Genomic DNA, 26,701 nt, shown 5'->3' on the forward strand with positions numbered 1-26,701 from the left:
GATTAACCATCCATTCAAAGCTTGCAGGTGATTAAATGATAAGTAGGAAAGAGGAAAATGTTCATATATATATATATATATATATATATATACGAGAATTAAAATTGACTCAAGTTGATTAGATGATTGTATGCGAGAATTAAAATTGTTAGATTAAAATGTGCTATTGATGTTTTAATTGCATTGCATTGATTGTATATCATGTCTCAATTCCAACTGAATTGGCAGTCTTGTGCAGAGAGGTTAGTAACAAGCTGACTATGATTAGTGAGAGATTCTTCATTTGGCACAAGCTCATTTTCATGGAAATAAAAGGATGTTTCATTAGTAGAACCGAATCCCTTAGTGCCACGGGATGTACTAGATAATTCAGTAACATCATAATTGCTCAATAATTAATTGTGCTACGCATTCTCCCCTTTTGATGCATACCTCATTATCTGAGTGATTGAAGAGGAGAATCATTATCTCTCCCCGGTAATCCATATCTATGACGCCTGCTCCGATGTCAAGTCCTCGTTTCCAGGCAGCGCTGGATCTTGTTGTTATGCGTCCATGCTCAACCATATTGATATCTCTTTTCTTGACTTTTATAGTAACCAGGGATTAGGATTTTACTACAGTAAGATAAATTCTTCAGAGCTCTTTTAAATGCGACATCCTTGTATTCATTTTCTAGATACTTGTAGGCAAATAGGATCCTTGGCAGTGCCCCAATGACTGCTCCAGAGTATTTCTGCTCAAATGCCTCTTTAATTTTTCTACCCAGGTCTCCTGACATTTTTAACCAGAATTTTTCTAGTAATTCACCTCCGATATAGAGTCTGCCGGTCTTTGCAGCATCCGTGAAATGCACAGGTCCTTTCATAGCTATAGCTTCTTTAATTGTAGATTTTATTTTATTTTATATAGATTTTGAATGTTTCTGTACCTAGGTAAGAATTTTCTGGCAAGTGTAAAATTTTCACTTAGTGTTTCAATAATAGCGATCATAGGGTAAATTTAAAAATTGAGTATTTTTTTCAGGTAGCAATTTTTGGTGTGAAGGGAATGTTAAAAGTGAATTCTAGAAAATTTGACGACGAAAAGCAACTAGAATGGATTGGATTAAATATTTAGATGCGCGGCTTGAACATTAACAAACCATACTTAAAACTTTAACAAACTAAACAAGAATCTTTCTAGTGACTCGCTTTTGTAGAGCTACTAGATGCGAATAATTGATGCATTGGCCCCATCAGACTCACGGTTGTAGTGAAGCTCCACAAAAGTACCACCTCCAATACCTTTGGCTAATCTTCCAGGGTTTACGCACAAGCATTCCACTTCTCCATCGCTTCTCTTATGCGACAACTGCACATCAAATAACATGAATCCTTTATATTATTAAGTTAAGGAATTAACATCACAAATAATTACAAATATTAGAGAGATTATTTTCCTGTATGAATGCACAAGGAGATGTAGCACTTTGATAGCATTTTAAAAATGAAGCTTATTTCAGAATTTCAATTCCAACATTTAGTTCATATACTGATACCATTTAATTCATTGATGGAATAAAATGTTTTTAGATGTCAAGTTTATCAAATTCTAAGTCAATTTAAGTTTAGATTTTTCATAGACTAGTCAGTCTTAGTAAAAATACTTTATACCATAGATGTTGCAGTAGCAATATACTTAAAACATTAAACTTGTTGCTTTTTTAGTACATAGTCCACAGCTAATATCAGTTTGTTTCATAGATTTTAGATGCAATATTTGTTCTTATTTTGGTTTCCTGATATAGTAAATGCTTGTAGTTTTTTTCTTTCAGGAGGCAGTTATGTTTTACGACGACGTATTTTATTCTCCAGAACTAATTACAAATTTACTTACAATTGACTACAAATCTGATTACTATACAGGTTCTATTCAGATTTCAGTTAGTCATGAAAATGAGTAATCCTATCCAGAATTACTATTTTTTTCACTCTATTCTTTGTTTATTCAGCATATGACCATGCCACACTGAACTACTCATCGCATAAACTCAAAAGCATCAAATGCATGTGATGAAGTTGCAAGTATTGAGATCACCTTCACAAATGGCGCAAGATCTGAGGGAAGGATTAGGACATGTGGAGTATGAGGAATCTCCAAAGCCTCAAGTGCAAGTGAATAGTCCACAGGAACACCCAGAGCGGGTGGATGTAGTGGATAAAAACTGCAACCACATATCAATTTTAGAATCCACTGTAACAAGAACATGGTTTTGGTAAAATTCAAAAAATTGGCATTTCAATTACCTCTGTTGACGTAATATATGAGTTGCAAGACGCGCCATACGGTCTCCTGACACTGTGTCAGTGGGAGTCCGTGAAATTTCCTCACCACTGAGTTGTTTCAAGATATCAACTGTGCAACAGCCAATGGTAATCTGAACAAAAAAAGTTGAAAAAGGAACTAGATCTAAATGTTTTGTACAAATAAATGCTGAACACCGAGACTAAATGACAAAGTACTAAAATAGAAAGAGGAAAAGGAACGAGAAGATTTTGACATGACGTAGGTCTAAGATCACTCCTTAAAAGAGAGGTCGCTCACAGGATAAACATGTTAAACCAGGGACACATCAGGCTAACAATTTACCACTGACTCTTAGAAGTCAGGAGTTGTTAAAACTCATAGAGACATGATAAGGTAAAGAACATTGGTGCATCACATGCAAAACTAAATCAGAACTGTACACTATCAATGAAACTACACAAACAGAAGTTGGCTAATGAGGCTAAGACTAAGACTGCAAGGGTGGATAGGTGGATATATGAGTATTGAAAGAATATCATAGTACAAATCCTGGATTATATGATTTGAAAATGCATAACAAGAAAAAGATATCTCAATCATGCATAAATACAGAGCTTTCCAAACAATTATTGTGTTTGGAAACTAAAGGAATTTTGGATCAATTTGATCGATTGCACTTAGGGTATCATATCAATCAAGTACACCTGATGAGTCAGAGCCAGCTAATATAGTTTTTCGCAACATCATTCAGTGACGATTTCAAAGAACCAAACTTTCATAGCATGCAGGGATGCACAGGATAATGGTGACTAGCAAAATTTAACAGCGCATAAATACAAAATGGAGGATGAAGAAGAAAGGTAAACTGAAGTATAAGCACAACACTTGGAAATTATGGGCTAACTAAATAAATGCACAAACCAAGATCTGATGTTTAGAAGTGAATCTATTTTTTTCTAAAAAAAATGGTATGTTAGGAAGTTCATACAACAAACAACAATCAAGAGCAAACATTTCAGAAGAAAAATGTCTTAAATACAAAAAGTGGTTCATAAACCATTTACACTTGCCCTCGTTCATAGGAAACTACACAAATATTCCAGAGGAACCTTGAATATAATCCATTCACAGAAATGTAAGAAAAAAGAGTTATCAAATGATAACTACCATCTCCAAAATGAAAATTTGAAACAGCTTGCTTGTAAGAAAAGATCATAAAAAAGAGGAACTGTGTACTTTCAGATGCAAGGAAAATCCATTTTACTCAGGCAGTAAGCAATATCTAATGGCAGCTTTAGTACCTCATTTGCACTAAAGAAACCAGGATTTGGAAGACAAGTTATCTGCAAGACATAGCTACAACTTTAGTCCGGAGCAAGAATGTAATGAATACAAAATAAGAGAATTAGATTTAATTAATAGAGAATAAATCACCTAGATCTCAGAGAAAAGTACCTGAGGTTTGATATCATCTGTAAGATGAATATCAAAAGCAGGCTGCAGGCACCATAAACTCAAGTTACAAACCCATCCAAATCATTAGGTTGAAAATAATCAGTCAAAACAATGGAAAATTTCTCAGTGTGGCCAAAGTGCATGTCCTGTATGGAAATAAATGATAGCTTTACTGTGAAGGGTTGCTCAAAAGGCTATTTAATACGAATGGATGTTAACATCATCATCACTAGAATTATGATTCATCAATTGGAAAGAGATTCATCGATCCCATCTTTAATGTGTAATACTCTTCCACTATCAATTGAAGAAAAAGGAATGAAGAATCAAAAAATTAATAATATTATATACTATCACTAGACCAACATGCAAGATGCAACCGCACCTCATGCAAGGGCTAACTTGGCTAGGCTGCAAATAGGGGTTCCATGACTTCCATCCAAAACCAAAATCTGAATAATTAAACTAAACTGAACCAAAGAAAAACAAAACAATGTTCGATCTATTGGTTTATTTGCTTGTCCCAATTTAAAATTAAACAAAATCAACTGACATACCGAATTGTATAGGTAATATTGTTTGTATGCGTTCATGTATGATATGTTGGGATGTATACTATAAGCCTAGCTTTTTGTATGAACATCTATTTTGAAATAATTTGAAATGAGAATCACTTTGGATAAATGTTTGCATTTTATATTTTTATATATGTTAATGCAGATGTCCACTTAATTTATATTGTAGAAAGCATGGTGTGTGGTGCCACACAGAAGATCATGTTATCAGTTCCTTATAAATTATAAATAGTTGCTCACAACCAAGATAGATTGGGACAAACCATTGGAATGGTTGTAGTGTAATTGATTTTAATTTATCTTGACTATAAAATTACACTAGTACACTTTGTGTGTATTGAGCAGGACCGTTTGATGTTGTTCGATTTATACTGACTATATAATCGAACTAGACCTCTGTTATTATGGATGTGCATGCTCTTAATCTCTATATAATAACAAGCACATATACTTAGTATTTATTTCTTTAATTCATCAAAGGATGAGATTTATTCGTTAAATCAAGAAGCCCGATGAGTTGGGAGATAATGCTATGTATATGGTGTGTTGTTGATTATAGAAGGAATCTGTGTCCTAATTATTTAGGTTGATGATATCCCCTTGAGGAGCTCATAAGGATTATCATGTAAACCCTGCAGGTGGACTTAATCCGCATGATAATAAAGTTGAGTAGTACTACTCTTGGATTCAGAAGTTAATTAATTAAGTTGTCAGTAATTTAATTAATTAACGGACATACGATATCTTAAACACAGGAAGATTGATGCACTAATAATAAGGAGCTCATATTGTAATATGAGATTGGTGCGGTAGTTCAATAATAACCCTTTAGTGATATGGATTATTATTGATGGACTTGAATTTGGTGTTCAGGGAGAACACAGGAAGCCCAAGTCCATCAGGAGGCCTAAACAAAATTCCTCTTCTAGGTCCCTGTTGTAGCCTCTGGATAAAGCCTCGTATCCATCCAATGAAATTCTGTTAGAATTCTATTAAGAATTCTGTTAGAATTCGGTTAGAATTCTGTTTAGAATTCTATTAAGAATTCAGTTAACAGAATTCGGTTAATTCTTGTTGGTTATATTTATTAGAAGTTGGTTATATTTATTAGAATAATTCTCCTAGATTTGGTCCATAAACCTCCTATATAAAGAGGAGCTTGTATCTCTTAATGAAATAAGATTTTCTGATTTGTTTGAATAACATGGTATCAGAGCCCGGTTAATTAGGGTTAAGCGTCGGCGCCGTTTATTTTTCTTTTTCTTCTCGCGATCCCTCGCGATCGCGATTCTGCCGATCGCGATTCTGCCGCTTGCCGCTCGCGCCCTTTGCCGCTCCCATCAGTTCCTCTTCCAACCACGCGGAGTTGCCGTTCGTCCAGGTCACGACTGCAGACCTCTTCGCCGCTCTTGCTCGTCGCCTTTAGGTTCGCGGAGGCGAACCAAACTTGTCGTCGTCTTCGCGAGAACAAGGAGCATCGATCTTCAGAAAGGAAGAGAAACCCTAGCGACGCCGTCCCCTGCTCCTCCCGAGTGAAAAAGGCCGTCCCCTGCTCTTTGCACGAGCATCGCGTCGCCTCCTCGCAGCTTCTCCCGATTTCTGGAACCGGGAATCCAGGTCAGAGGTCTCAATACTCTGCATTATCTGCTCGTTCAAGTTTCTGTTTCTACTCTGCTTCGTCTGCTCGTTCAAGTTTCTGCTTCGGCCCACCCTCTTCGTACCGGAATTCTTCTTCAAAATTGAGGGCAGAAATAGAGGGCGTCGGCTGTGATCATTTGGCTGCGCATCAAGGGATTCTGATCGCAGAAAGGAACGATGGGGAAGACACCGGTGCGGATGAAGGCAGTGATCTATGGCTTGTCGCCGTTCCAACAAAACAAAGGAGGAAACTCGCAAGCTTCTCGGACATCAAATTCTAATGGTATTATATGTAGCTATTGTCGCAAGCCGGGTCATACAAAATTTAAGTGCAGAAAGCTTCAGTACAAAAATCAACAAAAACATCGGGCTCATATTACATCCACTAATGATACCTCTGATAAATCGGTGCTTGTCTCTGCAGAAGAATTTGCCAAGTTCTCTCAATATCAGGATTCACTTAAGTTTTCATCTTCCTCTATCACTGCTATTGCTGATTCAGGTAACCACAATACATGCCTTGTTTCCTCATCCTCTAAGTGGGTCATTGATTCTGGTGCCACGGATCATATGACAGGTAATTCTAGTCTCTTTTCTACTTTCACGCATAAATCCAACACTCCTATTGTTACCTTAGCTGATGGATCTTCATCTTGCGTTCGTGGATCTGGCACTGTCAATCCCACTCCTTCGCTTTCCTTATCCTCTGTCTTACATTTACCTAATTTATCCTTTAATTTACTCTCTGTTAGTCAATTAACTCGCAATCTTAACTGTTGCATCTCATTTTTTCCCGATCATTGTTTAGTTCAGGATCTTTTGACGAAGAAGACTATTGGTAAAGGACATGAAAATGGAGGTCTCTACATTCTTGATTCATCTATCCCAAGATCTCTCGTTTGTTCAGGTGAAAATTCTCCTTTTGAGGCTCATTGTAGGTTAGGACATCCATCTCTTCCATTGCTCAAGAAACTCTGTCCACAATATAGTAGCATATCTTCATTAAATTGTGAGTCATGTCAGTTTGCAAAGCATCATCGTCTTAGTTCAAGTCCAAGAATAAATAAACGTGCTAGTAGTCCTTTTGAGTTAGTTCATTCTGATATTTGGGGTCCTTGTCCTATTCTGTCTAAACCTGGTTTTAGGTATTTTGTCACTTTTGTGGATGATTATTCTCGTGTAACTTGGTTATACTTGATGAAAAATCGTTCTGAGTTATTTTCTCTATTTTGTGCTTTTTGTGCGGAAATCAAAACTCAGTTCAATATGTCCATCCGTACTTTACGAAGTGACAATGCCAAAGAATATACGTCCAATCTATTTCAATCTTATATGAGTCAGAATGGTATACTTCATGAAACCTCTTGTGTTGATACTCCATCCCAGAATGGTGTGGCTGAACGTAAGAATAGACATCTTCTTGAAACAGCACGAGCTCTTTTATTTCAAATGAATGTTCCCAAGTCTTTTTGGGCAGACGCGGTTTCTACTGCATGTTTTCTCATTAACCGTATGCCATCCTCTGTTCTTCATGGTGAGATTCCTTATAAAATTTTATTTCCTAACAAGTCATTATTTCCTGTTAATCCTAGGATATTTGGTAGCACTTGTTTTGTTCGGGATGTCCGTCCACAAGTCACTAAATTAGATCCCAAATCTTTGAAATGTATTTTCCTTGGTTATCCTCGTCTTCAAAAGGGTTATAGGTGTTATTGTCCTAGTATTAATAAATATCTTGTTTCAATCGATGTTACTTTTATGGAAGATACACCTTATTTCTCATCCTCACATATCCCGACTTCTCAAAAGGAAGATGATGATTTATTGGTATATTCGGTTACATCCTCTACACCTGTCTCAGAACCGACTTTTGTCAAGCCTCCTATTATTGAAATATACTCCAGGCGTCGACCTCCTGATTCATGTCCTGCACCAACTACTTCATCATCAGATCCAATTTCGAATGATGATCTTCCTATTGCATTACGAAAAGGTAAACGTCAGTGTACTTATCCTATCTCTTCGTTTGTGTCTAATAATGGCTTGTCATCCTCCTCCTGTTCTTTTATTGCTTCACTTGACTCTATTTCTATTCCTAAAACTGTCCGTGAGGCCTTATCTCATGATGGTTGGAGAGATGCAATGATAGAGGAAATGAAAGCCTTGGATGAGAATGATACATGGGACTTGGTTGATTTACCTCCAGGAAAACAAGCTATTGGATGCAAATGGATATTTAATGTTAAAGTCAATCCAGATGGATCAGTTGCCAGACTAAAAGCTCGTCTTGTTGCTAAGGGTTATGCTCAAACATATGGTGTGGATTATTCTGATACTTTTTCTCCGGTTGCAAAGTTGACATCTGTTCGGTTATTTATTTCTCTTGCTGCTACTCATCATTGGCCTTTACATCAACTTGATATCAAGAATGCTTTTCTTCATGGTAATCTTCAAGAGGAGGTGTATATGGAGCAACCTCCTGGTTTCGTTGCTCAGGGGGAGATGGAGCGAGTTTGTCGTCTTAGAAAGACTTTGTATGGTTTGAAACAAAGTCCACGTGCTTGGTTTGGAAAATTTAGTCAGGTTATTGAAAAGTTTGGTATGAAGAAAAGCAAGTCTGATCATTCTGTGTTCTACAAGCAATCAGGAGCTGGTATTATTCTATTAGTTGTGTATGTGGATGATATTGTGATTACTGGTAGCGATACTATGGGAATTTCATCTCTCAAATCTTTCATTCTCACTCAATTTCATACAAAAGATTTAGGGGTACTAAAGTATTTCTTAGGTGTTGAAGTAATGAGGAGTAAAAATGGTATATTTCTATCTCAGAGGAAATATGTTCTTGACTTATTAACTGAGACGGGAAAGTTAGGGGCAAAACCTTGTAGTACTCCAATGACTCAGAACGTGGATCTTACAGCAGATGGAGAATTATTTGAATATCCAGAGAGATATCGAAGGTTGGTTGGAAAGTTGAATTATCTTACCTTGACTCGTCCAGATATTGCATATTCGGTTAGTGTTGTTAGTCAGTATATGTCATCTCCAACGGTTCATCATTGGGCAGCATTAGAACAAATTTTGTGTTATTTGAAGGGTGCACCCGGACGAGGTATTGTATATAAAAATCATGGGCACACTCGTATTGAATGTTTTTCAGATGCAGATTGGGCAGGTTCCAAAATGGATAGAAGGTCTACCTCAGGTTATTGTATCTTTGTTGGAGGAAATTTAGTATCATGGAAGAGTAAAAAGCAAAAGGTTGTGTCACGATCCAGTGCAGAATCAGAATACAGGGCTATGGCACAGTCTGTGTGTGAAATAATGTGGATATATCAATTGTTAACTGAAGTAGGACTCAAAATTTCAATACCAGCAAAACTATGGTGTGATAATCAAGCTGCTATTCACATTGCATCGAATCCCGTGTTCCATGAGCGAACTAAGCACATTGAAATTGATTGTCATTTTGTTCGTGAGAAAATTCAACAAGGCTTGATTACTACAGGATATGTAAAAACTGGAGAACAATTGGGGGACATCTTCACAAAAGCTTTGAACGGGATCCGAGTTGATTATCTTTGTAACAAGTTGGGCATGATTAATATCTATGCTCCAACTTGAGGGGGAGTGTTGGTTATATTTATTAGAAGTTGGTTATATTTATTAGAATAATTCTCCTAGATTTGGTCCATAAACCTCCTATATAAAGAGGAGCTTGTATCTCTTAATGAATAAGATTTTCTGATTTATTTTGTTATCTAACAAAATTTTATTAAATTTTGTTATAACAACTCTTTTCCTTTGCTAGGGCCGGCACACAAGGGTTCCTTCCTTGCTAGGGCCGGCGGCCAAGAAAGGAAGAAGAAGAAGAGAAAGGAGAGGAAGAGGAAGAAGGAGAGAGCTTCTTCCTTGAGTTGTTGCCATCGGATTGGAAGAGAGGAAAAGAAAGAATTGGGTGGAGTTCATCTTAGTAGATCGTCGCCCACACGACGTCCAAGAAGAGGAGAGGAATACAGCAGAAGATCAAGAGATCTTTGGGTAACGAACATCTTCTACACAATCTACAAAAGAAAGGTATGCCTTGTTTATTAATTTCGCTGCATGGTTTATTTTCCTTTGTATGGATCCTGAATACCAACACAAGAGTTCCATCGATCCTATGCTTCAATCAAGGTGTGCTTTGATTGGTCAAGAACGTACTTGATCAATCAAGCACATGTTTGATCGAAGACGTAGGTTGCTTCGAAGGTTCTGTTCCTGAAAATTTTTGTCTAGCAAGAATTGAACGAAACAGAATTCCAGGCACCTTCATGATATATAACAATAACAATCAATCTTTATCTATAGCTAAATGAGATCAGCTATATGGATCCTCTTATGCTATTGAACTTAATCCCCTACTATATCTTCATCTATATTTAAATGAATTTTATCCTGTTTTATCTTTGCTAATCAAGTCTTTTTTGGTCTTTCTTTTCTTCGATTAATGTACATATTTGTCATGATCTCATATCGCCTAAATAGGATATTTATTGGTCACTTATGTACATGTCCATACCATTTTAAACACATCTCTCAGAGTTTTTCCTCAATAGGTGCAATTCTAATTTTCTTTTTAATATTCTCATTTCTTATCTTATTCATCCTAGTATATGCGCACTCTAATATTCATGTATAATATATATACATATATTTGCAAGGATAATAAGACTTAGTATCTATCTATATATAAACAAAAGAAAATCAAACAAAACCAATTGGTTGCCAGTTTGGAATCTTATCAATTTTGGTTTTACTTCGATATAAAAAATATTCAACTACTAAGTTAGATTTGAAAATTCTCTAATAAACTAATATGCACCTATCCCTAGTTGCAGGTGGGAAGCTAATGTTTCCTAGTTAATCGCCTTGGACCCCCTTAAGATGAGATTTGTAGCATGTTAATATTATAAAACACATTAAGCAAGTTAAAGCTAAGGGTGGCAAGAGGAACCTGTGGAAAGACAAAGTCATGGTGAGCATCACGTATTGATGGAAGTAGTACCACATGTGCAGCTGAACCCATATACTTGGCATAGTCCTCCAACTGCATCAAAATATGTCAAGAAAGACACAATAACCATAATTGATAATCAACACTGTGTAACTACATTATAGAGCTACAGACCTTTTGAATAATTTCAACACGAAAAATCTCATCAAACTCTCTATCAATGGTTCCCTTCTTGATCTCTGGATGATCAGAATCAATAAAAGGACCCATCTGCCAAAGTAATGGAAATATAACTTCTTATAGTTTTAGCAAGAACATATTAGGATAACAACAAAAGGTTGAAAGTCTTAGTCGATCATTTAATCTCACCAGGATAACTAGCTGTGGCTGTCTCCTACTTGCATATGCAAGCAGCTCTGTCAAAGGCTCAAATAAGAGATTGTCAGTCGTAGTAAATGGACCTGCAGCAATAAGCTACAAAAGATTTCAAAACTATCAATTAGCAAAGGTAGCTTGATATGAATGACATAAATAATTATCTGAAACAAAGAACCTTAGATAATTATTTTTGTTTTATTTAATTGTTACACCAAATTGCATCACCCACAATGTCAAAGTTTAACTAATGCTCATGGTCTGCAGGATATTTGCTAAAAGTATCCATGAGCAGGAAGCCATAAAATAGTGTAGACTGTCATCATCATTGTCAACAAGTTGTCTTTGTCCTTGCTTATCCCTCTATTAATTCTATCATATGAAAAGCTATATTAATAATAATTTTAAATTATTTTTTATTTTATATCATATTGATCAATGTTTCTTTGGCCTCCCTCTATCCTTGACAACTTCCACCTAATAGGTTTAACTCTTCTAGCTATACAATCTATTGGGTTTGAATATGTTCATATCTTATCAACCTATTTTTCTCTTCTTTTTTTTTCATATATTGCAGCTTCACATAATTGCTCTCTAATATTAGTATTTTTTTATCATTTCCAATTATTCCAATAATGTAGACTGCAATTTACTACAATTGCATTTACTAATTGTTTCACTAAGTTATCGAGCACTTTCCCAAGGAGCATAGTCTCTATTATACCTCATGAAACATACAAGATTTAGCAAACGAGGCTAGCAAGTATTATTAAAAGCATCAAATGAATGCAGTATAATGTTCTTGAAATAAAAATAATGTCATAACTGCTTCATCTACTATAAGTGTTACTTGGATGCAGCCACTCAACAGACTATTGAAACGTTTCAGAATCATGATAGTCATTGGAGTATTAGAGGGAAGAAACTGTTCCTGATCTATAAAAATATATATATACATGTGTTTCACACATAATGTTCCTGAACAAATCACATATCTCCTAATTTACTTAATAAAATAGGAAGCCCATAGTAATCCTTATAAACAAGGCTTTACTCAGTTGTTGAATGTTCCTCTATGTAGTATACCTTGCAGTATAATAACCTATAGTTCCATAACATTGATTTAGATACAAATGCCAAATAAATTGAGTCATGTACTGAGTTATACATTCTGATATCGGTACTTGGACTGGCAAATAGTAGATATGAACCAGTCCAACATCTAACTTAAACCATGTCTCTGAAAACATAGAATCAGTTCAGAGGCTCTGATTTTTGCTAGCAAAAAATATCAGCATTGCAATTTGCTGCTTTTTCTTGGTCAAGATTGTGAGTTCATGCTTCCCATATGGGTAAACGTGTAGTGAAAATATTTGTATTTACCCTGAGATAAAGCATTGGCATGAGGCAATTAATGTGCTAGTGAATATAAATTAACTACATGAAGCTTGGACAAATACTGTAAGAGAATTACAAAATAAACATTTAAAAGAAATAGTAAACAATTCCTTGATCATGTATTGAAACATTATTCTGTTTTGATCTGCACACGCAACATATTGTTCCACTTGAGGAAAACTGTTCAGCGCATCAACCATACCATCACTCACCGAGCTCACTGCCACCTATCACCTTTCATGCACTGTAGTATATGAGAGATGGAAGTCACAGGACAAAGTTCACTTTACATAAAACAATAAAACTGTGAACCCATTTTTGTAACCCATGGACCTATGAACTCATTAAACTTAGACCTAATTTCCTTGTTTTGGGGCCCGCATGTCTTCTTTTTAGATTTGACAAGGCAAGTCTTCTACTCTTCATTTGGGAATTAGGCAAGTCTTTCATTCAACAAGGTAAGACTCCTTGTTCTACCAACGTGAATCTTCTACTTCAATTTGAAGACATAAGCCTTCTCCTCTTGGTTCTAGCAGTCTTCTACTTCAATTTGGAACATGTAATCCTTCCACTTTTTCTCCTTCATCTAAGTTCCACCCTCCTCCTTCCCCTCCACATCATCCATACCGCTACCATCATGTGTGAGGACTCTGTCACAACACTAGTACTACTTTATTTTGGCCCGCCACAACAAAACTTTAGTAATTGTGTTCATCCAGGACATTTTAATGTGTACAGCAAAAGGTTTAAGTTAGATTTTTTTTAATTGTTAACGTGTGCATAAAATTTGTAGGGACTTGTTAGGGTGTACATGAAACTCGTGAAATTTGTGACTCAACGAGGTTAAATTATGATTGTTAACTAACACAATAAAGTTGGTTTGATGCAATGGCACAAAGATGTTGGAGATCAATGAAGAATGGTATGAGACATCCAAAAGACCACGAGGAGCTTGACCACGAGGAGCTTAGAGTGTTGATTCAACAACTTTGATGACAGTTGTAAGAGGTGAACTACACGAGTAATGTAGCGAAGGATGGTATGTGGAATGAGCCAAAAGCTTGATGTTTTTAAGGGACTGAGGATTTTGATGAGAGGTGAACTCTTAGGCAATGTAAAGCTATGACGACCTAAAGACAATGAGATGAGTGAGATTGTGTAAGTTATAATATTTTGATTCACGCTTTTGAGTTACTTAGGCATAATTAAGAGTCTTCGACTGAGGAACATGGTTTCTTAGTCGTAGTCTACGGTTGAGCTTGATCTTGGAGCTTTATGAGGGCTTACAAGGTGTAAGTTGAGCAAAAATGGAGATTGAGTAAACTAAGGTTTGACTAGAATGCTTATTCAATTATTGAGTCGACTAAAATCCTATCCTCAAAGATACGTCTTGCCCTCCATTTGAATTGAGTTGACAAAAATACAATTAGATGGATAGATTGAAGCAGATAATTGAATTGACTGAATAAGTTCAGTCGATTGAACAAGATTTAAGTTAACTAAAATCTTGTTGAGTTGACAGAATGTGACAACAGTTGGCAAATAAGCTAAGCTTATGTTTTTATCTAGTTGAGTCGACTGAACTCGGCTAGAAGCTATCAGAATGAGTAATCTTATCCTCTATTTAAATAATTCCTTACTACTATGGATGGAGCAAGGGATCTCAAATGCACAACTAGTATTCGATCAGGTCTTAACCACTCATTCTAAGGCTTTTGACACTTCTCTGCTAATATGACTTTGATTTTCATATTCTGTAAAGAAGATATCTCCACCTTTGATAAAGAAGTTGTTTCTCTAGTATCAATTCCAAATTTGATCCACCGAACAAATCATTAGGTTGTAGAGTAAGATCTAGAACCCAAACCACATAATTGTGTTAGCAATTATCTTTCTTATATTTGTTTTATTATTATTTCAGTGTTCACTCTAACTTGAACAAATAACAAGCACAACAGGGAAGCCTATTATGTTATTTGGCCTTGCATAAATATACATAAGAGGAAAAGAATTTTTCATTTGCAAGTCAAAGCACATCAACTATCCTTGATAAAGCTAAATGTCAACCATAAGTCTTGTAATAAAATGGTTGTATATATCACACATGTTGCTTATTTTGTGGGATGCCCTATCATCAATTTTAGAGGAAAATTAAAAAAAAATATTTATCAAATTAGGATAATTAAAATAGGAAGTAAGCCACCTACAATCCAACATAAATAATATACAACAGTATAAATATTATTTTGATCATTTCCAAAGCAATGCATACACACCAGTGATAGCACTCGTGATTCACTTGAACTAGTCTGGTGATCCAAGTCAGTTGCTAGCTTCTTAGCAGGAGGGCAATCAACATCAGGGGGATTGGGCACAAAGTCAAACACTTTTGAGGCAATCAAACAATGTCCACTTGGATTGTGTCCATCAACCCCAATCACCTGATTCTATATATGTAAGTTGAAAGTTCATCCATAGACATAACCTTTGTCTGTCTGAAATTTACCTGACCAGGAAAAAAGGAAAAGTAGGGTAACTTTTGGAGGTCAAGACGCACACACTGGCCCCTAGAGTGTTCGATACTGCAAAATACACAGAAAGGTATTACTTGATGATATCTGTCACATTCAAAAGAAACTATTAATTGTACCAAGAATGAAAATTTATGGAAGGTTATTTAGTGAAACTAACTCTTCTACCTTCCTTGCAACAGAATAGATTTCTCATTTATGTGGCCTTCTCCATCACAACAAACCATCCCAACTGCCAATATGTTTTTCTTGTAGGCAACAAAACTTTCATAAGACTATCAATGCATAACCAGAAAGAAATATAGTTGATATTCTCATAAGGAATAGAAGTCTTCAAATCCAAGTGAATTCAACAGAAAATCCTAATTAAAGAAAGGTCCATTGCTATAGATCAAGAAAATACCTGGGATGCAAAAGTAGCATCAGTGGGTTCTCCATAAAGACCAGAAGTAGTAAAAGCATGTGAATGCTTCATAATCCGCTTGGCTAGATAATTAAACTAAGGCAATAGGACAATACGTCAAGCAATAGAAATAAGGCTAACATGAAATTTCATGCTAATTATAATGATTACCTGATCTTCTGTCCTGTCATACATGAACCTGCAGCCAGATTCTGGCTGCAAGTGATGAACCTGTAAGTTGCATCTCTCAGCTGGTTGAACTCTTCTAATCACATCATCTTCCAGGTTTTCAAGCTCTTGACTAGTCAAGCTGTTATCTGTGTTCTGATAATTGAAAAGAAACTGTGAAGTAAATTTGTTAATCCTTTGTCCAAAAGGAGTTATTCGAATGTTTATGTCCTTTGGATCTTTTGATGATGAAGCATTTCTGTTAGTTCTAGGAGTTGTAGCTGAGTCATACGAATCGATGCCTAGCCTTTCATACTGATTGCTTGGGTCACCAATTATTCCCATATCAGTATTGTTGTCTTCACCTAGAAGCCTAGACAAATAATCTTCCGGAATCTTAAATTGTAGTATAGCTAAATTAACTTAGGGGGCGTTTGGTTTGGAAAATGTTTTCTATTTTCTGTTTTCCATTTTCTATTTCCAGTTTTCCATTTTCTGATCTAGTTTTCAGAAAACAGAAAATGCGTTTGGTATGATATACTGTTTTCTATTTTCTAGAAAAGAAAATTAGAAAATGCGTTTGGTTCGATAAATTAGAATTAACTGATTTTATTAATTATATTTTTTTATTTTTTAATTAAAAATAAAGCCTATCCCAAACTAGGAATTAATTACCCTATTGACACAAATAAAAATATAAAAATCAAATTACAATTTATTTACACTCGAATAAATCAGAAAATGATGACTAATATTAAATACCTATTTCTACTAGAATTAATTAATTCCTTTTATTATCTCCTTCAAATTAATTAATTGATTAAATCGTCAGGCGTTGGGTATTTAGCCTAGTAAACCGATTTGGGATTAAATCCAAACGTTACTGTTTAAGGAATCGCGCGATCCTTGTTTTGCCCGATCCTCCTCCCCTCTTCCACTTCTTCGCTCGCCGCCGCGCCTCACCAGCTGAAGCCGCCCGCTGCTGTGCCTTCGCCGCTGCTCCTCTTCATCCTCACCAGCCGACCGCCGCCGCCTGCTGCATCCTATCGTGGAGAAGACGCCGAACGACACCGACCACGACCCCCTCCTCAAGCCGGCCGCTATCGCCCTTCTGCCACAAATCCGTCGCCGCCGCCGCCGCCTCCTCTCCTCCCCTACTCCGCCGAAGTTCTGCCGCCGTATGAGGAAAAGGAACGCCGGAGCTCTCTGCCCGAGTCGCTGCCGCCGTCGCCCGCCGTCCCCTAACCGTGAGTAGAGATCCACAGCGCCACCTCTTTCTTCCTCCAGCCGCGTGAGCGAATTCCATCCTTCGGCGGCGAGGTCGGGAGGTCGGCGAGCTCGGTGAAGAAGCGCGGTTTCCGTGTTTTCGGACGAAAAAGACGAGGAGAAGGGGAAAGCGTGAAAACGCGCCGCGTTTTCCCGTTTTCCATCTTGCGCTACAGATTTGGAAAACGACATTTTATCGTTTTCTATTTTCCCTGTGTTTTCCTTTTCATTTTCCAGAAATAGAAAATGAAAATGCTAAACAAACAGGTTTTCCATTTTCATTTTCTGAAAAACAGAAAATGAAAATGGAAAACGGACATACCAAACGCCCAGTTAAGCTACAAAGATCAAATACGAATATTCAATCTATACTTAAAAAAAATAGTTCATGCAACAACAAGCATACTGAATGATTAATGCTAAGAAAGTTATTACATTTAACATAACCGCTCTTCAAGATAAATTGGAGACATCTGTATCATACATTTATTTTAGATTAAATTATTTACATCAATATGAACATATCTAATCCCTCGTAATAACTATTATATCATGAGTATGTTTAATATCTCCAATTATTATAATTATTGACAATCATATTTTTAGTACTAAATAAAATATAATTGGTTGACCAATAAATAAATATAAAGGATGCAAATCAATTTTAATCTTCTTTTTAGCTAGAATCTATTAATTTTAATCAGTCATTTTTAAAATCATGCTTCATAAACCAAGTCATCCATAGTCATTAGCATACATGCTAAAGTAGTATACATTAATTAAAACTTCAAGTAGCCAATTTAAAAGTCACTGAGGGTAAAATCAAGATTATCTTATAATCTCAAGAGTTTCACATGATAGAGAAGAAGAAATCTATTCTCCTACTATACCTTTATTGTCATTATAACACATGTGGTATGAATTACTCGCTACTAAGTTATTTTCTTTACTAATAAAGAATGCATATTTTTTTTATAAATTTAATATCATACAGATTTTGATCTAGACATACCCAATGTCTAATCTTAATTCAACTCATGAATTGTAATATAACTTCCAGCAGGTTTATTAAATAGTAGGTACAGTTACTCCGATCATTATCAATTTACAAATGATTTCATCTTGATACTATTGTCAAGGCAACCCTAATTTATAAGTATGTCTCCATTCCTAGCTTCATTAGTTGTCCCATATGCAATGGTCTTACATCTATTTACACTAACAAATAGAGATGATTATCTATATGAGAGGATCAATCTCAAGCCACCAATATGCTTAACGAGATTTTATCCAAATTTAACAATGACATATACAATGAATATATGATGACATCACTACTAGAAAAAAGCTAATACACAACACTTGAAAGACAATGTTTTTTTGTCAAAAGTGTTATCTTTTTTTATTCAACAACGTTTTTAGTCAAAAACGTTATTTTTTAAAAATCAAAGATAATATTTTTTCAGAGAGCGTTGTCTATTAGTGCTTTTTTTTGTCAAAGATAATGTTTTTCAAAAAGTATTGTCTATTAGCACTTTTTTTGGATCAAAGACAACGGTTTTTTAAAAAGTATTGTGGTTGAGGATATCTTATATCGAGGTCATGCCCGCTCACTTCCCTCCACCTCGCTCTCCGAAGTTTGAACCCTAGCGAATCCCGCTGCCTCCCTCACCTTCCTCTCTTGCCGCGATGCCGGAGATGGAGTTCTGCTTCGGCACCGCTACCCTCTCTGAAATCCGCACCACAAACGAGATCTCCGATCACCATCTGCCCCTCTTCGCGCCAGAGTCCACCTCTTTTTAGATCTCCGATGCAAGCATGAATCACCCGTGCGCGATTAATCCAAGCCCTAGAAGAAAGCCACTATTTTCATTTTCCCCGCCTTCTCTTCCTTGTCCATCTTCTCCTTCAGGCGTCACTGTAAAGTTCCCATCGTCGACGTGGATTCGCCTACGCAGATGCGCATTGCTTTTGGTGAGATTCATGTGATCACAGACCCAATGTTCGTCGAGAAGACCACCGCTCTTATCCGTCGAGTTTTAGCCGAGAAGAATATTGGAAGGTCAAATTCTCCCCATCACTCTCTTCGAACCGTAAATTAGATTTACCAGGCTTGTCTGTAATAAAGATGCCATATTGTGTTTCAAAATTGTTTTTATTACTTTTTTTCGTGTTTGCCAGACACAGAGCAAGCTTATTTGATTACGATCTATGTACATTTTTCAAGATTTTGTGAGCCTTCAATTTGTCTTAGGGATTTCAGCCAAGTTGATCTAACAAAAATGAAACTTCTTAAACAGAAATGTGGCTGTAATTAAATCTGACAAAGATACGAGATATGGATTGGATGCAATCGTAACTCATGATGGTGCAAAAATGCCTTGTATTGCTCTTCCGGAGCTTTCACTGTTCGGAGAATGACTTGGAGCAGAAGCCTATAATTAGGTAACTAATGCTAAACTAAAGCAAATGTAATCTATGACGGCTTGATTTTTTACTAGGATTAATTGTCTTACTTGAGATATGAATATTTCACATAATTAGAGTAGCAGTGTTTCCAGAATCTGTCTCAATCATCCTTTTTACTCTTCTAAGTTTTATAAGCATAAACTTTCATTTCCTGTAGTTCTATTAATTCTGAAATGGCCATTCCATCCAACTCTTCTTTGCCCTAGCATTTGTCTTTCCAACAGGCTCAATTTCACCTTTGCAATCATGGAAATGTTATGGTGTTTCCTAGCACTTGTACCCTTGGATTACAATGACTTCGATCAAGTTTCAATTTTCATTAATATGTTCTCTCCATTTATATATGATTATTTAAGTAAGTTTTCATTTTATCTGCATAATATTTTCGTACCTTGATTGAGAAGTCTACCTGGAGTTGGCCTTGTCCTGGAACAGTCATCATCTACATGAGAGTTTAGTTATTTTCTGATTCTTCCTCTTTTAAGTATCACCTCATTCAAATGATGCTTAGATGTGTTGTATGCTTCACACAAACAGTAGGCATCTAAGAGGAGCTTCTGTTTAGTAATATGAATGTGATGACTTCATCATTGACACTTGTATGTTGATTCATTTCTGATTAACAAATATTATTCTTTATAATCTTGTTGTCTAATTTGTGTGCCCTTAAAGTGTTGGGATCTTCCCGGTGCAATGCGCGTGTCTATACGTTTCGTAAACATGTACAGTAGAAATATACAGATAATTAAAACTAATTATTATCACAATACACGCATGCATAGCAGGTAATAACATGTACAAGGCATGACAAGAAATTAAAATTTTCTGAATAATAATTATTCTACGTGCACAAATAAAATTTATAGAATAAAATATTATTCTACGCGTACCTTGCGGATCATTCTGAGCTTTCTAACTATCACCGAGATTTAAGGTAGTCAATCTTTGACAACCGATAACGGACAACCAATTGGAAACTCTTTTCGAGGATCAATTCTCTGAAAACTTTACAAGTTTCTGAGAGAATTATAGATGATCGTCAATCGATCAGGATTAATTGATAGCGTTTGAATAACTCGTCTAATTATTGAAAATAATTCCTAACGATCACACAGAGTCGACGTCTAAATCTAATACAATCCATATGTTCTCCCTTTTTCCACGTGGCCAAAATAGAGCCAACAGTTCCCTCTTCTCCCACACGCCTAAACAAAATTGGCACAGGTAACATCTTTCTCCGGCAAACAATGAGCTCCGGTAGCAAAGGTTCCTCCAGCCACTGGTCTTGGCGTGATCAAGCAGAGAAGCAGCAAGGAGCAAGGAAGAGGGCTAAAGCCAGGGTTTTTCCCGCTGTTTGCTCCTCACTGGAACCAGCCTCTCAGGTTTCATTCTTCCCACAACCGGCGACACTCGCGTGGGATGCAGTGGCAGGTGTCGCTTCCTTTTTCCGAAGAAGAAGAACCGCAATCGGTGGGGAGGAAGAAATGCGACCAACTCTTAGAGAAGGAATCGCAACCTCAGCTTGGAGAAGGAATTGCGGGGTTCCATCGAGCTTCAACACCTTCTTCCTCTGGCGGCCGCATGATCAGAGACGCCGGCAGAGACTACGGCGCGTCGCGAGGAGCTGCCACGAAATAGGGGCGCTAAGGTTCTCCTCCGCCGAAGCTGTCGTCTAGGGTTCCCCCGCCGTTGCCGGTGCCTTCACCTCCAGCCAGTGCCGGCTTTAGGCATAGGCCATTAAGACTTATGCCTAGGGGCCCAAATTTAGAGGGGTCTATTTTTTTATATATTAATTATTATATATATATATATATATATATATATTAAGAGAATAAAAAATTATTAAAATATCTTTATTGGATTTTAGAAAGATTTTGCATAATCATTGGATTTTGTAGAGATTTGGTATGATTCTAATATATTTAATATTATTTAATTTTCAAAACTCTAATTTACTAGTTTCTTTATATTCCTCTCCTTCCTTCCTTATTAACCTAACAATCTATTTTGCTCAACTTCAAATATTTTACTTATTTGATAGCTTGTTTTCTCTCCTCAAAACATTTTCGAGATCATCACAAGGGATGCAAGGAGAGGAAAGATCAGAATAAAAAGTCTTTGTTATAGATTTTTTGGTGATCTTAAGATCGAAAATTATCGCCTTCCTCATTTCTTTGTCAAATCTTTTTTTATGCTTCTGTTAATTTCTTATTTTCTTATCAATAATTCTTATTGTAAACGTATAATCTTGTTAATTCACATTAGAAACTTATGATTTATCTTAATATTTCATCTTTATTCTGAATATTTCATCTTTATTCTCAAAATTTTAGATTTTTTTTATTCTGAATATTTCATCTTAATTTATTTACTAAATTACTCTCATATTTTAATTATGATGAAATTTCATCAATATAATAATTCTAGTTTCAAATTTTACAGTTCATTTATCGAACTTTGAAATATCATTATATAAAAAATTTATTTTTAAAATTAATATTTTAATTTATTTTAAAAAATTTTAAACCCACCAATATCGGTCTCAATTAGTCCGAATAAAAAAGGATGAGAGAATTTTTTTTAAAATAATAACAATTATTTTTAAAAAAATTCGCCTAGATCTCTTGGAGGCTCGAGCCGCCCCTACCTCCAGCTTGGAGAGGGATGCGCTCCTCTCGTGTTAAGGATGAACAGGGCTATCTTCAAAACCTTGTTTAGCGATTCTCTGGTTTTTAAGCTTTTAAAGAGAATGCTACAATTTGATTTGGTTGAACCGGAGCGGCGATCAAGGATTCACTGAACCAGTTTGAAACCCTAAATTAGCTTATTGTAGTGAACCAAAGCATTACTGTAGCAAACTCGATTCAAACTTGGTTCGCGTGGTTCAATAACCAAACGACCTCTGATTTGACTCAAATTAGTTTTGTTCATTTCGTCTTCACAAGACGAAGCTTTTCATTGCATCCGTTCTACCCAAACCTCTTCCATCATGAACCAAACTAAGTTGGTTTAAAATTGAATCATTTGATTTACTAACCAAACGATCTCTGATTTGAACGAAATTAGTTTTGTTTGTTTTGTCTTCGCAAGACGAGTTTCATCATTTTATCCATTGTCTAGTCCAACCAGATTTTATCTCTCTCATTCTGAGAATCCAATTCTCAAACTCGTTTTAAGTCCTTCGGAGAACTTGTTGTGCGTGTGACCCAATAGGTTCTCGGCTATGTTGGCCACCCGTAATTAACCATTAATTATGGAATGATCATGAGTGACACCTAATAGTATATCATAATCCTCAATTGACCAAAAAATCAATGATTGATTTCAGAATAATTCTAAACCTTTCAGCAGCTACACTAAATCATGCATCGTTCCTTTCACCGTCTTACATCCGCTTGGTTCAGGATATGGTTTATGTGTCGGTCTCCACTAGGCTGACTACGTCACACCTAATCCAAGTTGCTTTCTTGTTCTATGGATTCAAGTTACTTGTACACGTATCTAAGAGTACCATACTCTTGACATGTAATACTTTGGCCAAAAACTTTTAGTAACAATTCTGATAAGCGGTCGCAAGGTATACGTCTCCTTTTCCAAGGAGCGGTGAATCCTCTATGAGCTATTCAAACAACTTCGGATAGTTTGACTTATACCCAATCATCTTGAGTCCACACCTCCTCGGAGATGCTTACTTAAGATGTTAAAGTATAAACCTTTATAACTAAGGTGACTTGAATACTGCAAGTCAAAGGAAACTCGCACTTAAGCTACACTGAGTTATTCATTGACATATGTTTATCGAACCATATGAAGTCTTAAGGCAGGTCACTCCAATGAACTGGTGATAGGACTCCGCAAGTGCACGGAATGTCGCCAAGTAATAAAAAGATCGAATCCACAGGGACCGTGGAACTACTTACTAAATCTAGCACAAAAAGGTGGAGAGAATATAGATCATGAGTTGTGTGGGGGAGATGGGAGTGCTCTAAAGTGCTTTATCCTAAAAGTCAGAAAAAGGGATCGACTGTGACACTGATGGGTGAAGCGATCCTAGGATTTCGGACTCCTCAGAGAATGGATTAATCGACTTGGATCCTCTACCTTTCCTCAATAACTGTTCAATTGTAGGAATGTCAACCAAATTATCCAATTCAACCTCGTCAGGTATCCTCGAATTAAATCATTGGTGTTCTTACGTCACTCGTTATTAGTTTGAAACGGTTCTAGAAGCCCGGTTCAAGGTCTGCCCGTGTCACTCAGGCGCCCCGGAAATACTAAAAGAACCTTATCTCCTGTCACTGGATACCCTTTTACGGATCTCTCCCCAATAACGAATGACCGCTAACTATTCCTCATAAGAATTCAACTATGTATTAGGAAACTCCTCGGAATCTCGTCCGGTTCAAGGTCTGCCCCTTTTACAGAGTGCCCCGGTATACGGCTTAATGATTTCCCAATTCATAGTAAATCCCTACCCTCATGGATTCACACAACATCATTTATCATCAAGTACAAGCACGAATCCACAAAGCAATGCACAGTATTTCATAGAAAACGGTAGATTAATCAAATCCAAATACAATCATCCATTACTCCTAGGATCGCTTCACCCATCAGTTGCTTGACTAACCAAGGAGTTTAAAACGTGCTAGTCTCGACAGAATCGATGATGTCCGTGCTCATCAATTCCTCGACTAGGGATAATTCCAATATGTTCATATAAAAGAAATTATACGTGTAGAGATGCTCACTAGTTGTGATCCAATCACAAATTCTCTCACGCTATGAATCATATTGTAGACATTCAGTATTTGAGTTTAAGATCCAATCAAACACATATAGAATGTGCACTCAAATAGTGAATTACTATTTATCCAATAAGTAGTATAGCCGTAAGGCGATTGCCTTAGGACACCCCTCAAATTAACAAAAAGGATTTTAAATGTCAAGGATTTTACCATTTAGTTGTAAATGATGTAAATAAACTTTTGATGTTTAACATGTATATTTATTTGGAAATGATGGTAGCCGGTTACATGATATGTAGTGTTGTGATCATATGTAAATGGATTTTGTAAAATTGATTCATGTTTATGAATAAATTGTTGCAAATATATTTTGTATTGTATGTTGTGTATATAGTGTTGTATGTTGTGTGAATGAAATTCATGTTGTATGTTTCTTAATAGGTTTGAAATTGACAACATCACCGCCGCCCACCGCCACTCCACCACAATTCCTCCGCAATACTGTGTTTCAAGCGATTCCTCAATAACTTTAAAGGTCTTTCCTTGTTACCTTTCATTTTCTTCTTTAAAGGTCTAAGAAAAATGAAGAAAGTTTATTTTATTTTATTTTATATTTAGCATGAAATTAACTACTAAACCAAGTAGTTTTAATCAATATATTACTTAGTAGTTAGACAAGGGCAAAATTCAGATTATTTATTTGGTTATTCTTATAAATCTTGTTGAAAATACTCTGGGTTAACATTAGGTTCAACATTTCAGTAGCATCACAATGTTATAAATCGTTATCTTGTGCATGTAGTAACTTAACTGAGTTAAGTACTCCCTGTGGAGTTGCAAGTAGTAACTTATTCTGTGATGCATGAGTTATTCTGGGTTAAGTACTCTCCTTGATAAGTTAGTGTTATCTTGGTTCTAGTTATAATTTTTATTGCACTCGAGGAAACAAATGTCACGTCCCGAGAGACAGCTATCCGAAAAATTTCGACAACATCTCCCTTGTAACTATGATAATTTCCCAATATACATGCATACATATAAGAGCCAACACGACCCAACAACACATCAACAATAATAATAAGGCCAACACGGCCATCATCACACACAATAACAGATGCATACTAATGTATGTAAACATCGCAGCGGAAAACATCAAAATACGAAATACAAGTACGACAGTACGTAAACTCCAAAATCCACAAATCACACAACCATAAGTCACAATCCACAATTATTATCAACGTATAGATACCACTGGATCAAAATGAAATACAACTACAATACCAACTTCAGATGTGAGATGGATGCAGTCCGACAGAATCTCCCAAGCTCCTAGCACCTATCTGTTACCTGGGGAAAAATCAAATCAACCCCAAGGTCTGGGTAGTGAGTAATAGATACTCAGTGGATACAGGAAAGAAGTGCATAATAAAAAGGTAAACATGATATAAACGAAAGGAATACCAAAAGGTATACAGTATCAACATGTAATACAACAGGAAAGATACATAAGGAGAAAGGAATACTAACAACATGAAATAGGTATGAACCTAAGTACCAATCAGGTATCGAAATCATATACCAACAGTGTACAACATGTGAATATATCAACAGGTATCTAATCTCTATGAAGAAAGGTGAATACTATCAACAATAATAGAAGTGAATCTATCCATCAATAGGGTATAGGAATCATATGACAGAATCAGATACAACATGTATATACAAAGGTATCAGAAGATAAAAGGGTTTCTAAGATCAATACTGTGCGACGGGTATATAAGTCATGATGATATGAATGCATATCATGTCATACAATGCAGCAGTCAAATATCAATCAAGTGCAACAATCACACACAGATGATGTAACGACAAATGCAGTAAAATAATCTCCCAACAAATGCATGCACATATGCAACACACATCGCAAGCAACATGCATGGTCGCACCAACACAGGCAGTGCTATAATGATCGCACCCTCATAGGCAGTGCGTAGCACCCACACAGGCAGTGCTATAATGATGGCACCCACACAGACAGTGCTAAAATGATCGCACTCATACGGGCAGTGCTACAATAATCGCACCCACACAGGTAGTGCGTCGCACCCACACAGGCAGTGCTGACATGCTATGATGTTATGATGCTCAACTCCAACAAAGCATCTACAACTACTCATGCATGATAGATAATCACGCGAGATATCAACAGATTATACAACGGTATAGATCAACAAGTGATATACTGATCACAGGGATGTATCAACAATATAGGCCAACAACAAGGCATGATATTGTCCACTTTGGGCCTAAGCCCTCATGGCTTTGCTCTTGGGCTCTCCCCAAAAGGCCTCATACCAATGGAGATACTTTTCATCCTTTTAAAC

The 26,701-nt window shown here is 36.3% G+C and overlaps 1 protein-coding gene across 1 annotated transcript; it reads right to left on the minus strand.

Annotated features, from left to right (window-relative positions):
• Positions 1-1,194: 1,194 nt before the first annotated feature.
• LOC141845368 (uncharacterized) lies at positions 1,195-17,289 on the minus strand. The gene is made up of 14 exons (XM_074733433.1): positions 16,795-17,289; positions 15,835-16,227; positions 15,664-15,759; positions 15,429-15,508; positions 15,236-15,311; positions 15,006-15,170; positions 11,326-11,430; positions 11,131-11,226; positions 10,957-11,049; positions 3,745-3,786; positions 3,591-3,632; positions 2,289-2,419; positions 2,080-2,206; positions 1,195-1,353 (listed from the first exon to the last, which is right to left on the minus strand). The coding sequence occupies exons 1-14, from the start codon at positions 17,287-17,289 to the stop codon at positions 1,207-1,209; spliced, it is 2,088 nt and encodes a 695-aa protein (XP_074589534.1). The 3' UTR covers positions 1,195-1,206.
• Between the last annotated feature and the right edge of the window lie 9,412 nt (positions 17,290-26,701).

This window comes from Curcuma longa, chromosome 14 (genome assembly GCF_044706935.1).
Source record: "Curcuma longa cultivar G26 ecotype Majalengka, Jawa Barat chromosome 14, ITB_CL_G26_1.1, whole genome shotgun sequence".
Classification (NCBI taxonomy): domain Eukaryota; kingdom Viridiplantae; phylum Streptophyta; class Magnoliopsida; order Zingiberales; family Zingiberaceae; genus Curcuma; species Curcuma longa.

Excerpts from the sequence above, each read along its gene's own strand:
- LOC141845368 (XM_074733433.1), bottom strand. The coding sequence starts at position 17,289 with ATGTCGTTTTCCAAATCTGTAGCGCAAGATGGAAAACGGGAAAACGCG. Across the intron at positions 11,227-11,325 it reads AGCCACAGCTAGTTATCCTG|ATGGGTCCTTTTATTGATTC; the intron begins GTGAGATTAAAT and ends TTACTTTGGCAG. Across the intron at positions 11,050-11,130 it reads GTGTTGAAATTATTCAAAAG|TTGGAGGACTATGCCAAGTA; the intron begins GTCTGTAGCTCT and ends ATTTTGATGCAG.